Here is a 12,210-nt window from a genome sequence, read left to right as displayed (position 1 = left end):
GATGACCCCTTACCACCCAACTTTTCTTCTGTCTGGCTGAAATGGAGCAAAGAGGTCGCCATGCTTCAGGATCTTCGGATTCCCAGGTTCCTAGCAGCCGGCGGTGAAGGCCCTTACCAGAAATCAGACCTTCACATTTTTTCGGACGCAAGTGAGTCGGCTTACGGGGCTGTAGCCTACCTCCGAACAGTCGACGCCAGCGGTGCCGTCACCACAATCTTACTGTTCGCGAAGACGAGAGTTGCGCCGTTAAAGAAGGTCAACCTAGCGAGGTTGGAATTGATGTCGGCTTTGCTTGCGTCCCGCATGTACGACTACTTCGTCAAGAACTGTGACCTCGGCATTGTCGACACAACATTTTGGTCAGATTCCCAGATTACACTCTGCTGGATAAGCAAAGACCCCACCTCCTGGAAGGCGTTTGTGCGAAACCGCACGCAAGAAATCCACACGTTAACGGACAAAACGCGGTGGAGATTCTGTCCTGGTAAAGAGAACCCGGCGGATTTGCTCACACGAGGTTTGTCAGCGCACAGACTGAGCCGGTCACATTTATGGTGGCATGGACCTAGATGGCTTGCCAGTCCTTCAGATTTATGGCCGGAGTTTGGTGAGAAGATGGACATCGAAGACTCAAGCTTGGATGAAATTGAGACGCGACCACCAGAAGTTAATGCTTACGCTGTTAATACCAGACCGTCGGTGCCATCGCTTATTGAATGTGAACGGTTCAGCAGTCTCACAAAACTTCTACGTGTGACGGCATGGATCCTACGATATGTAAAGAAACTAAAGAAAGAAAGTGATAGAAGTGGGGACCTGTCTGCGGAAGAAGTTCAGCAAGCAGAGCGCTACTTGCTTCGCATCGAGCAAAGAACTCACTTCAGTGCTGAAGCAGATTGCGTCGCTACCTTGAAACCATTTCCCGCACAAAGTCCCATCGGGCAGTTGAGACTGTTTTTCGACGACGACGGGTTACTTCGAGTCCAAGGAAGAGCAGAGAATGCTGACGACTCTTACTGCTCTCGACATCCTATCCTACTGCCGAAGGACTCTCACCTCGGGAAATTGATAATCCATCATGCTCATGCAAAAGTCTTCCATGGAGGAGTCCGAGATACTCTGACACAAGTCCGGGAACGATTCTGGATTCTGAATGCGAGGCAGTCGGTGAAGAAGGCAATACGACGGTGTGTCGTCTGTCAACGCCTCCAAGCTAAACCAGTCGAGCAAGTGTCACCTTCGCTGCCCAAAGACCGCTTTAAGCAAGCTTCTCCATTTCTGGTGACCGGAGTCGACTTTGCGGGACCCCTGTACATCAAATCGCATTGCCAGAAGCGCTCCTATGTCGCCCTTTTTACGTGCGCAGCAACAAGGGCTGTTCACTTGGAATTAGTGGCAGACATGACGACGGAAAGTTTCCTGTGCGCCCTGCGGAGGTTCATATCCAGACGTGGTCTCTGTCAAACTGTGTATAGTGATAATGCACGAACATTTGTCAAGACCTCCAAGGAACTTCAGAAGCTTTGGAGAACGATTAGAAACCCCGACGTGCTTGCCTTCTTCTCATCCTCAGCAATTGAATGGAAGTTCATATGCCCGAGCGCTCCCTGGTGGGGTGGGTTTTACGAGAGGCTCGTACGGTCTGTAAAAACCTGTTTAAAGAAGATGCTTGGACGGCGGCTTGTAAATGAGACAGAGTTGTCCACGCTACTAACAGAAGTGGAGGCCGTCGTGAATTCGCGGCCTTTAACTTACGTTTTCAATGACGTTCAGGAACCATATCCTCTGTCTCCAGCAGACTTTCTCGTCGGAAGGCGACTGACAGCATTACCACCGTACGATCCAACAATCAACACCGACTCGACCACCGATCAACTAAAGAATCTTTGGCGCAAAAGAGAAGAAGATTTGCAAGCCTTCTGGTCACGTTGGTTAAAAGAGTACCTTAATGAGCTTCGGAATTTCTCATCCAACAAAGCTAAAAGGACAGATTTATTGAAGAAGGACCGTATTGTTCTACTAGGTGAACGACAGCGTCCAAGACAACTGTGGGCTTTGGCGCGAATCGAAGAGTTGATCGCCGGACGAGACGGCATTGTCAGATCCTGCTATCTCCGTTTGCCCTGCGGCACTACCGTCAAGCGCCCCGCACAGCTACTCCACCCTTTGGAAGCCACCTAGCGTCATCTGCCGGCGGGGGAGACTGTTGTGACTTCCTCGCTCCTAGCAGAAGACACTTATCATCATCATTTCATGCTGCTTTTCACGAGCTGCCGCATGCTCTCGTGGCTGCGTCGGCTCGCTCCACTTCTTCTTCTAGTTCCATTAAAGCCTCATCCGAATCACGACGTGTCGCTCCCCTTCCTGAGCATCGCGCCACAGCTGGAGGACCCAGAGGTCCAACAAGGATAAACACCGCGCCACAGCGAAACGGCACCACACCGAATACAATTATATCAATCGGCGAGACGCGTGAGCCCCAGTAACTTTTAGGCATAGACTTCCCTATTAACTATATGGGAAAAGTGAATGATGTCATTTAACCTCTACTTGGCAATCATAATCTTTTAGTCTGGCTTAGGAATGGTTTGGGCGGATCCTCTACTAGCTCGTGGACGGATGCTCTCAATTGATGGGTAGGCCCACTACCTCTGCTACAGAGCGCGTAGCACTGCGTCTGCTGAACAGAGCCGCCTGGGTCGGCGGAGAAGAATTGTGCATTTCTTCCACGAGGGCTCCGGCGATTCCGCGAATTAGCGCCACGCAGTCAGCGGGCAGTGTCAACATCCGAACGTGACACATACAATAGCTTATACAATTGTAAAATTGCGCCGGTTCATGCATAGTTGATGTACGAGAAACGGGCTCACAGGACGGCCACTGTGCAACTAGTAGTTCGACATGTTTAAAATTTTGTCTCACATAATGCGTTTTGATGACCTTAAAACAGCCACTGTATTCTTTCTAACGTACTCTGAATCGGTCATTCAATGTTAGGTGTTTTTTGCGCCGAATCTTCAAAGGTACTCTACCACACGTATTAGTTTGTTTCCTGCGACAATAAAATTGTTCCCGCACACGTGTCAAAACTAGGAGATGCTAAAAGCATTAATAAAATCTCTGCGAAAGCTTGTGCTGCAACGTCTTCTCCGGCATTGACAGTGGAAGAAAACACCTCTTCATAACCAACCAGTGTTAAGCACATAACCATAACCTTAAGCACATCATAATTTAAGATTCAATGTGCAACTCACAATGCGCAGTCCTTTCCTTTACTGCCTGAGGTGGCCCAAGGAGGCTATCTCGAAGTGAAATTAACAACAAACATATATTAACTGTATCTCTACTGATATGACAGCTTAATTACCATGATCAATCTCCTAATATAGTATATCGTGCAGTTTGTCCACGTTTATGGCCAAGACGCTCTGTACTTCTTCGAGTTCATAGTCTCGAACGTGGCGTCTCAAAGGCGCTAAGACATTTGCACAGTACAAAAGAAATACATAAACTATTCAATAGTTTTGTTTTCGCTCGCTGGTTTCGTCACTAACTCAATACCAATTCATGTTATTTTGCTTTGCAAAAGCATATCAGTTCCTTTCTATGCCGCGGTGCCAGCAGCGTCAAACTCAAACGGAATGAAACTTTTTCCTTTTGCAGGTATCACATTTCCGAACACAACCTGCGGCTCCTGTGAAACCAACGACGTTGTTGGGACGCTTTGGAAATGTGCAGTGTGCAAACACTACTGCCTGTGCCATTGCTGTTACATGAATGATAGGCACAACGTTGAGCATGAATTTGTCCGCTACGATGAACCCGGCACCAATGGGTAAGTTTATTTTGACACTTTATAGGGCGATGCTGCAGGTGTGTTAATAATTTAAATTTGGTTTTAAAGCGCTAAAATGAAATAAAAAGTGCGGAAATGAATTCCTGCATATCACATTGTGAAGAATGTCTACACTGTGGTTACGTAAATTCAAGCCTTCTTCAAACCCAATGAGTTTTTTCGGGAGGCTGAATCAATGATAGAGGGAGACACACTGAGACACATACCGACAGACATACCGACAGATCAATATTTTTTGGTTTAAGTATCCCCAGAAACGATCTCGAGGAAGCAAAAAAGTTTGAAGACTGAGCGGCATTGAGTCAAAGAGCGTGTTGCCAGATTCAACCCGAAGCCCGCATGCTTCCCCTACGTCGAAACGCCTATGCTGAGATGTGGGCTGTGTGTCCTACTTATCGCGCCGGGCACAATACGATGGCTAAAACGGCGTATCTCCCCGCCCTCTATAGCGCCACAACCAGCCAAAGCGTTACCTTCGTTCCTGCTCTGGTTACGGTCGCCGTGGCCAGCAAAACTTCTATAAAAACTGTACATACCGCCTTAGGTTTGTTGTGTGTCCGTGTGTGAGAGGCAAATTTAAGAGTAAACATTATTACAAAGTGAAAAGATAGAATTGGTGTCTGTTTCTATCCAGGCTAATACACGCGTTTTTTTAACAAGTCTGGTAATCGCGCATACCTGATTACTATACCGTATAAAATGCCAGTAGCTGTAATGAAGGAGCAAAAGTTCTTAGTGTACGTGAGGACAAATTCACCCATCCTACACCTGAAGTGTATACCAGTGAAATGTTTGGACGCACCGGACATTGGGAAAGTCCTCCCACAGCAGTCATTTAGTAGTGAAACGAAGCGCTTTACTAGCCCTATTTATTGTTTTCAATATAAATTCAATGTTTGTCTTGAATTAATTTGAGATGGATTGGTGGATGGGACGCATGAATTACGGGTATCATCTGCATAGGTCTGCCACAAAGACAGATCTAACGCTGTTAGACGTAGTGCACTGTCTAGGTTTACGACTGGCTAATGGTACATTCTTCAGAAGACTTACTTTAAACCTCGATATTCAAGACGACGAAAAAATGACAATCACAAGCGCTGACTTACAACTGAATATTTATTTTTCGGCATATCACTTATATAAGTTAAGTCAAAAATAAAATAAAATCAAGACCAACAGGAATGCTGAAGATAACCCGAGCGGTCGTGCAGCGTAAGAATTTAGTTCTAAGCCAGCGCTTGCGGTTGTCCTTTTTTCTTCGTCTTGGGCATCGTTCCTTGTGTGCTGTTCTTATCTTTGTAATCATGAGCCATCGTGCCCCAGCCTCAACCTTGGCAAGATCAAAGTAAGATCCTTTACTGCATATCTGAAAATTACTGTAAGCAAACAGGCTGTATGCCTTTTTCAAAAGTTACCTGCAATGGAAAAGGCATTCCTTCGGCCACTTTGGACAATAGCCCCAAATTTTCCTGGTGCTCAGACGAGTTGCGTTGCTGATTTGCTTCCTCCGTGTGACCACTGCCTTGAAACTTTAAATGTTATTGTTGAGGGAGCTTTACAGGCGACAATGTTTAAACAAATATTTAAGCAGGTCATTGCTTACCTTCGAACGTACAGAGCGACTGAAGTTAAACCTGATTCCAAAACTGTACTGATGCAACATCGTGTGCTGCAGATGATTTGAACCTCGCTACGTCAAAATATGCAATAAACAATGTCCATAAGCATTCCTCAAAAGCAGGTTCTTTTTGGCTGTAGAGCATGTGCTTTGGGAAATGGTCAAAGGTAAATGATGCCCACCGGCTCTCAAACTGCAGTGCATGCTACGTATTCAGGTGAATTGCAAAGAAATTCAGTTTTAAATTGGGCTCCGAGTCCGCTCTGGTGAGCACATAAGCAAACACCGGAAATTACAGCAGGCTGGTTTCACGCAACTGCGGCTAGCCGCAAGTAAAAAAGCACGCAGCAATGCTTTTGTAGGTGGTCTTCGGTGTAATTGAGGTACTCAATGCGTCCTTTGCGAGGACCTTAAATCATATGCTCAGAAGGGGATATAATACCACTGGCAGGAAGAAAAAATAGGTTGACAGCAAATTAAGTCTACTTTTAAGTTATAAAGTAAATTGATCATTGGTGAAAGGGAGGTGAACGCAGAGGTCACCTTCAGTAGGTTATAGAGTACTTATTATAGAGTACAGAGTCACCTTCAGTACTAATAGAGTACAAAAAAGCCTCGCTGGTTGACATGGGGAGTGTTACCATCCGTCATTCTTTTTCGAGTCGCATGCAAACTGTTGAACAAAAAAGAAGGTCCAATCTACCAGAATTATAAATCCACATGACATCTGAACATCCATGCTGTTTTGATCTATGAGCCATATTTATCTTAACCGTGTTTTAGGAACGTGTCGGACATGGACTTTAGATTTGTAAAATACCTTTCCCATATTAATGACGCTTGTTACTACGTCAGCTTCTGTACAGAACACAGCTTTCCCTCCCCGTTGAAAGACAGGTGGCTATGCAGCTCAAGTGGCCTTACATGGTTTGGGGCACTGGCTTTAATAACGTCCAACCATATCTGCATAGTATACCAATTTCGCAGTGAATTTTGTTCTTACTTTGCTTTAAACTCCTGCCAGTCTTAACAATATCATGAGCATTTATTTTTTACCACCAATTTTATTTCAGGTGTCTGTTTACTTGGCAGTCGTCACCATAGCATTTCGCTTTTTTGCCTTGATGCGTTCGCACGAAGAAAACCTATCATTAGTGATCACTTTTATTGAAGCTGTTCCCTGACACTATCATCGCTAAACTTTTATCTATGTGCAACCTGCAATTTCAGAATACGTGTTCCCTCGAGGAAAAACTCTACGAAGTTTTTATTTTACGGAATCTTTCCCGGATCCGAAGTTCAGGACCGTAAGTCACGTTTTACTGTTAATTTGAACTTCGTGTAGACATTTTAGTAGCGCCGTGAATCTCTTTGAATGCAATATATTATTACGAATCCACACACAAAAAAAACTCCGCATGCTGTATTCTGCTGTGGAGAGTCTCAGTGCCTCTAACCAAAAAAATGCGTCATACGTTGCTATTCCTTCGTACCATTGGTCAATATTATGGCAATTTTCCCCGTTGGAAATACCAGTGGCATCTTTGTTTATAGATCAGGCAGTCATATTTAAAGCAGTCCGGTAGGTTCACCCAACGTAAACTATTTACTTCACTTCTTTGCTTTAATTATAAAACTATACTTTCACGCTCGTTACAACTAAATAATTCTATACACGTCCGTTTACTTCTGTGACCTTGCACCTCCAAAAAAAAACATGTACTAATGCCGTTGCGACTGTAAAATATTGCGGCACTGAACTGACGTTCAGCACTGCCCCCAGGGTTCCCTAGGGATTCTGATAAAATCCAGGCTCTAAATTATCTTGATCTATTTTTACTTTGTACTAGACAAAAACAAATTAAGCAATTCGCGCACATTTAGTGCAAAAAAAGAGAAGCCCCATTGATATGGCCGGAGGTCTGGTTAGGTAGTTGCCAATGGGATCTGCAATAGGGAATGCAGAGAAAAGGGAGAGAAAGGCAAATAAAAGCAGTCATCGGCTGCTGATCATCAGCAGAGTGTCAAGCAGATGCTTCCTGTGAGGGGCGCTCCAAGTAAATCGACCCAATGTTCGTAGTCTGGTAGTAGTCTAGGGCCAATTTTGTTCAATTCAATTCAGTTCACGGTTATTCAGCAAAAACGTAACAAAAAATTCGCATAACACTGCGCCGACCCATAGCCAAAGGCTAGTCTTGGGTCCGAACGAAGTAAATACATAGAGGAGGATTTTTAACACAAAAATAACGCTGAATATTGAAATATTAGTAATATATAACTTAAGATAGTACAGCATTATACGTCGTGCACATGCATGAGAATACGTATGGAGCAATGCCAACACTTTCACAAAGTCACATGTTGCTTAGGCATTAACACTCTTATATATGAAATTGTGGAGAAACAGACAATGACATTCAAAGAGCCTTATTCTTGATCTAATAAATGTTTTTTTAGGGTTCGAGAAAAATGGTGAGACTGCTTGACAAAGTAGGGTACATCATTCCATGTCTTAACGCCGCTAAACTGCAGTAGCCACTCTCCATACACAGGTAGGGTTTCCTAAAATAAGTACTGAAGATCCCACAAGAGGTTTCGCACAGAATATGGGGCAGCTTTACCACAACTCCGGCAGTTAGGTATGCGGTACGTAATGCCCCGTCCGAAAAAGTAATGAGCCGTACTAGGCATAAGGGCTATGCCTTTATGTGTCTTAGCCGCACTGTTTTACAGTGGCTGAAGCTGGGTTGGAGGTGGAAGCGGGTTGGGGACCTCTGGAACTTTGTTTTGGATATCTGGCCTGCCGGTCGGCCTTCGCCAAAGCAGTGCCTTCCTCTGCGTCGATGTCGGCCTCCGCGTCAAAATTAGCGGATTCTACACAGTTTTGCTCAGGGTTAATACAAAGTCGTTCCCGCACAATTCTGTGGGCTTCCTTGTTGCCTTCAATTCCTTTTTCAGGGACACGTTGGATTTGGTATTGTAGGCTACTCTGTTGGCAGTCAGCAAGGAGTTTGTTGATTCGGTGGTCAGTGAGGCTGGTAGGTTTCTGTAACGAAGGGTTCTACTTGCGTTCAATCAAGGCGAAAAGGGTAGCCGTTAGCTCGGCTTCTTGGCTGGAAATTTTGAAACCGTGCAGATGTGCATTTACGCTTCGATCCTTGAGGGTGTGCCAAGAGAGCGAAACCCGTTCATGTGCTATTGCGATGTCTGTTTGGATATGCAAAGTACGACATGCTGGGGAGTCTGTCTCCACAGGGTGGTTCTAGGAGGGGATCCTTAACTGTAAGTGGTGGTCGTGACTGGCATTCTTTGGTAGGGGCTTGCTCGTTGCCACAAAGTCCTTCCAAGGTTAAACGGGCAGTTCATGCCGGCGTCTTCCGGGAAGTTCGAAGCCGACTCTGGGAAACAGTCTCCGGCCAACTTTGTGCTGTTGGTTTCCTGCAGTCGTTGAGCCATAAATCAAAGTAATGGTTGCGGAATTCTGACAGCCGTGTAATGAGCGTTGATTGCTTCTTGTTCCAGCCATACGTGGCTCCAGAGGTCATGACATGGTTGTTTAGAGGGCACATAGGAGAGCCAGCTGCTCCAGGAAAGGCTGGGTAGGCCGGCGTGTGCTGACATGTGGCGTCAAATATCGTCAAGTTCGCCAGCGTCTTAGCTTGCAGTTCAACCTGGGAGCGCTCACATAAAAAAAAATTACCGGTTAAAAGAAAAATACGGACTTTACTGATCAGTACCAGAACGTAGCAGCTTCTCTCTTACGGAAAGATGAAGCTCACAAATATTAACCTATGTATCATAAGTGTCTACCCGACTGCAATATTTTTGAGCATTTTTGTTGTTTTAACCTTTTGTATATTTTGCCGAATCGGTTGTACGTCGAGGAGCTTTCTTTCTAACTGAACGTCTTTCAGTCGACGTAGCAAACATTGGCATTAAAAGCGTTGCGAAGTTGTAGAAGCACATACAAGACCATGTTGTGTGTGGTAATTGTGGTAGTTTATTGTTGTTGCCCGAAGACCGACTATGTTCTAAAGATAGCGTCAGATAGGCGAACTTGTTGAACAGTTGCAGATTCATCAATAGGGAGCCGCGCTGGTAGTGTGTCCGAAGGGGTGTCTTAGAGAACAAAGAAAGCCGGTCCCGGTTGATGCCTGTCGTGAGAAACTAATTATTATCGAAGTATCTTCATCCTCTCCTTGCCCACCGATACCATAAACTCTTTACGTCGCAGGGGTAAAGAGTTTATGGCATTGGGGCGTTCACAGTAAAGGTATTATGGTCAGTAGCGCCACCACGGTCGCCAGATCCTCAGGGGTGCCTGCACCACTGGACATTCAGTACCTTGCAACACCGCAGACGTTCGCACAACTAAATTGCACAAACCCACGGCCCGGCTGCGCGTGGCTTACCCTTGTGCGGGAAAAAGGAAATAGTGGTGGCCGAGCCAAAGCCAGGGTTGTTTTGGACCTTCACGGCCCTCTGTTAGCGTTTGTCGCCTGAATGTCCAATGAGATTAAAAAAACACCTAGAGGGAAGGTGCAATCGGTCACGTGATCAGCGAGACGAAACATCCATGGAGCCGGAAGGTCTGATCGAGCCTGAATATCCGCCAAGACGAAAGCTCCACTGAGACTGAAAGTCAAATCGATACCTGAATTTATATCAAGATGAAAGGTACACCGAGAAGAAAGATCCACAAATAAGGTTTCGTGTGCTCATTCGGATAAAGCGGATGGCGCTGTTTGTGAATAGTGTAAAATTTTATCCCATCAAACTTAACTGACCGTTTTAACAATTTTGTTAGTCTTATGCATGGAGGACTGGACTCAGGTGTGCGTCTGTTGCACATGAGCGTATTGTCCCTTGATGTTCAGGTTGATTTCAGCAAGATCGTTCGACAAAACGTTTGCTTTCCAGTACCACAATATGTCAGGGTTCGATCCATTTCGGGTGCTCACACACAGTGTGGTCGCATCACTAAATACACGTGAACGTTGGCGCCAGAAAACACAATTTGATAATTACCCACAGGCTGAAAAAATTCCGCCATCTCCACGAAATGAATGATGATGAGAGGGGCGAAGCTCCAATGCTTATCGGTAAAAGCGTGAAACATGCGCCCGTACATGATATAAAGATTCGACACGTCAAGCTTTCCACCGCTCCGTTGACAGGCCCGTCGACGACGTCGATGTTTGTGGTGGTTATGTAGGGGTGGTTTTGGACGATGAGAATCTCCATGGGTAAGTTGGCGAATTCGGTGTGTGACATTTTAGCCACCTTGGCCGTCGCCTTCTGCAGAGCATCTTGTGTCGTGTACCCCCGGTACGTGTATTGAGCTCGCGGGCGAAGAACGACAACGTCTTCTTTCTCTCCTCCTTGTTGGGTAGCAACGAACGCGTTGAACATTTTGTCCTCTTCGGCCAATCTTTGGTTGGCTAATCCCTAGGGGGATCCTGCCACAATCATCATTAATGTGCCGTGCAGTATACAGCAGCAACGAGGGACGGGACAGGGCGCGAGCAAGATTAGCTTCACCCCTAAACAACAAATTACTAGCACTTGTCATTTTCTTTGAAGTGACACAAGCAGCTAGAGTTATCGGAATACATACCTAAATCGGCGCAGCATCAGCAACCAACCGTGTCACACTTTCGCTCCGTCGTTTGAAATATTGATTTATTATGCGGTTTAACGCACCGACGCTAAAAAGGCGATGAGGCGCGCCATAGCGGAGGGCTCCGCTGTTACTTTGACCACCGTGGTATCTTTAACATGCGGCGAAATCTTGAACACACGGGCGTTTTTGCTTTCCGTCTTCGTTTGAATAGCGGCTGCCGCGGCGGGAAATAGAACCCGCGTCTTTGGTCTTATCTGCGCAGCTCCTTGGCCACTGAGTGAACGCCTATTTTATGCGCCGCCCTTAAGGACGCAACGCGGACAGCTTGGGTGGACGAGTCTAGGCCAGTTCCTGACCTGCATCTCCTTCGATTATGGGCAGCCCGTCGTCGTGCTGAACGGGCTGTGAACCGGTATCCAGGATCTCCAGAATTACGAGCTTCTTTATATCGTGCCACAGCCGCTGCCCGCCGCTACGAGAAGCACCTTTCTAGACAAAGGTGGTTAGATTGGTGTGCGTCTATTGGACCATCCTTAACGACATCTTCCATCTAGCGGACATTCCGCAGCATGGAAGCTGGTGCACGACCACCGGACCCTGCCACTAGTGCGTGCCGTGCCTCTGGAAAAACGCCAAAACAATTTGCCCCAGAGTTAGCCAAAGCATTCTTCCCGGCGTTCGACCAGGCTCCACCACAATTCATTGGCCAACTTTACCTCCCTCCTGAAGCAGGTGCGTGCCCAGCTCAGGTGGACATTGATGGCATACAAGGGCCCTTTACAATGGCGGAATTTGTGGCCGCCATCGACCAGGCAAAGTTGCGCACAGCTCCGGGACCAGATGGTATCACCTATGAAGTGTTCAAGAACGCTGATGGCCCAGCTCTTCAGTGGATGCTTGACTCACTCAACGCCATCTGGGCCTCAGCGGAGCTCCCAGCTTCCTGGAAACATGCGGAGGTGGTGCAGATACCAAAACCAGGCGAACCAGTGGACCGCATGAGTAACCTTAGGCCGATTGCATTGACGTGCACTATCTGCAAGCTGCTGGAGCGTATGCTCGCTACTCGCCTGTCGTGGTGGCTTAAGCACTACCTGTGGTATCATC

The 12,210-nt window shown here is 46.4% G+C and overlaps 1 protein-coding gene across 1 annotated transcript in view; it reads left to right on the top strand.

Moving 5' to 3' along the window:
* LOC144175650 (E3 ubiquitin-protein ligase MIB2-like) overlaps positions 1 to 12,210 on the top strand; it is a 207,554-nt gene that overhangs the window by 32,754 nt on the left and 162,590 nt on the right. Inside the window, exons 4-5 of the mRNA XM_077704699.1 lie at positions 3,667 to 3,838; positions 6,711 to 6,787. Of these exons, the coding sequence (XP_077560825.1) occupies positions 3,667 to 3,838; positions 6,711 to 6,787 (249 nt within the window). The remainder of the gene's footprint in view (positions 1 to 3,666; positions 3,839 to 6,710; positions 6,788 to 12,210) is intronic.

The sequence above is a fragment of the Haemaphysalis longicornis genome, unplaced genomic scaffold, assembly GCF_048455015.1.
Source record: "Haemaphysalis longicornis isolate Haplotype H1 unplaced genomic scaffold, Haemaphysalis longicornis Haplotype H1 scaffold_3, whole genome shotgun sequence".
Taxonomy (NCBI): Eukaryota; Metazoa; Arthropoda; class Arachnida; order Ixodida; family Ixodidae; genus Haemaphysalis; species Haemaphysalis longicornis.
Note: the sequence above shows the minus strand (reverse complement) of the source record. Positions and strands in the feature narration are given on the sequence as shown.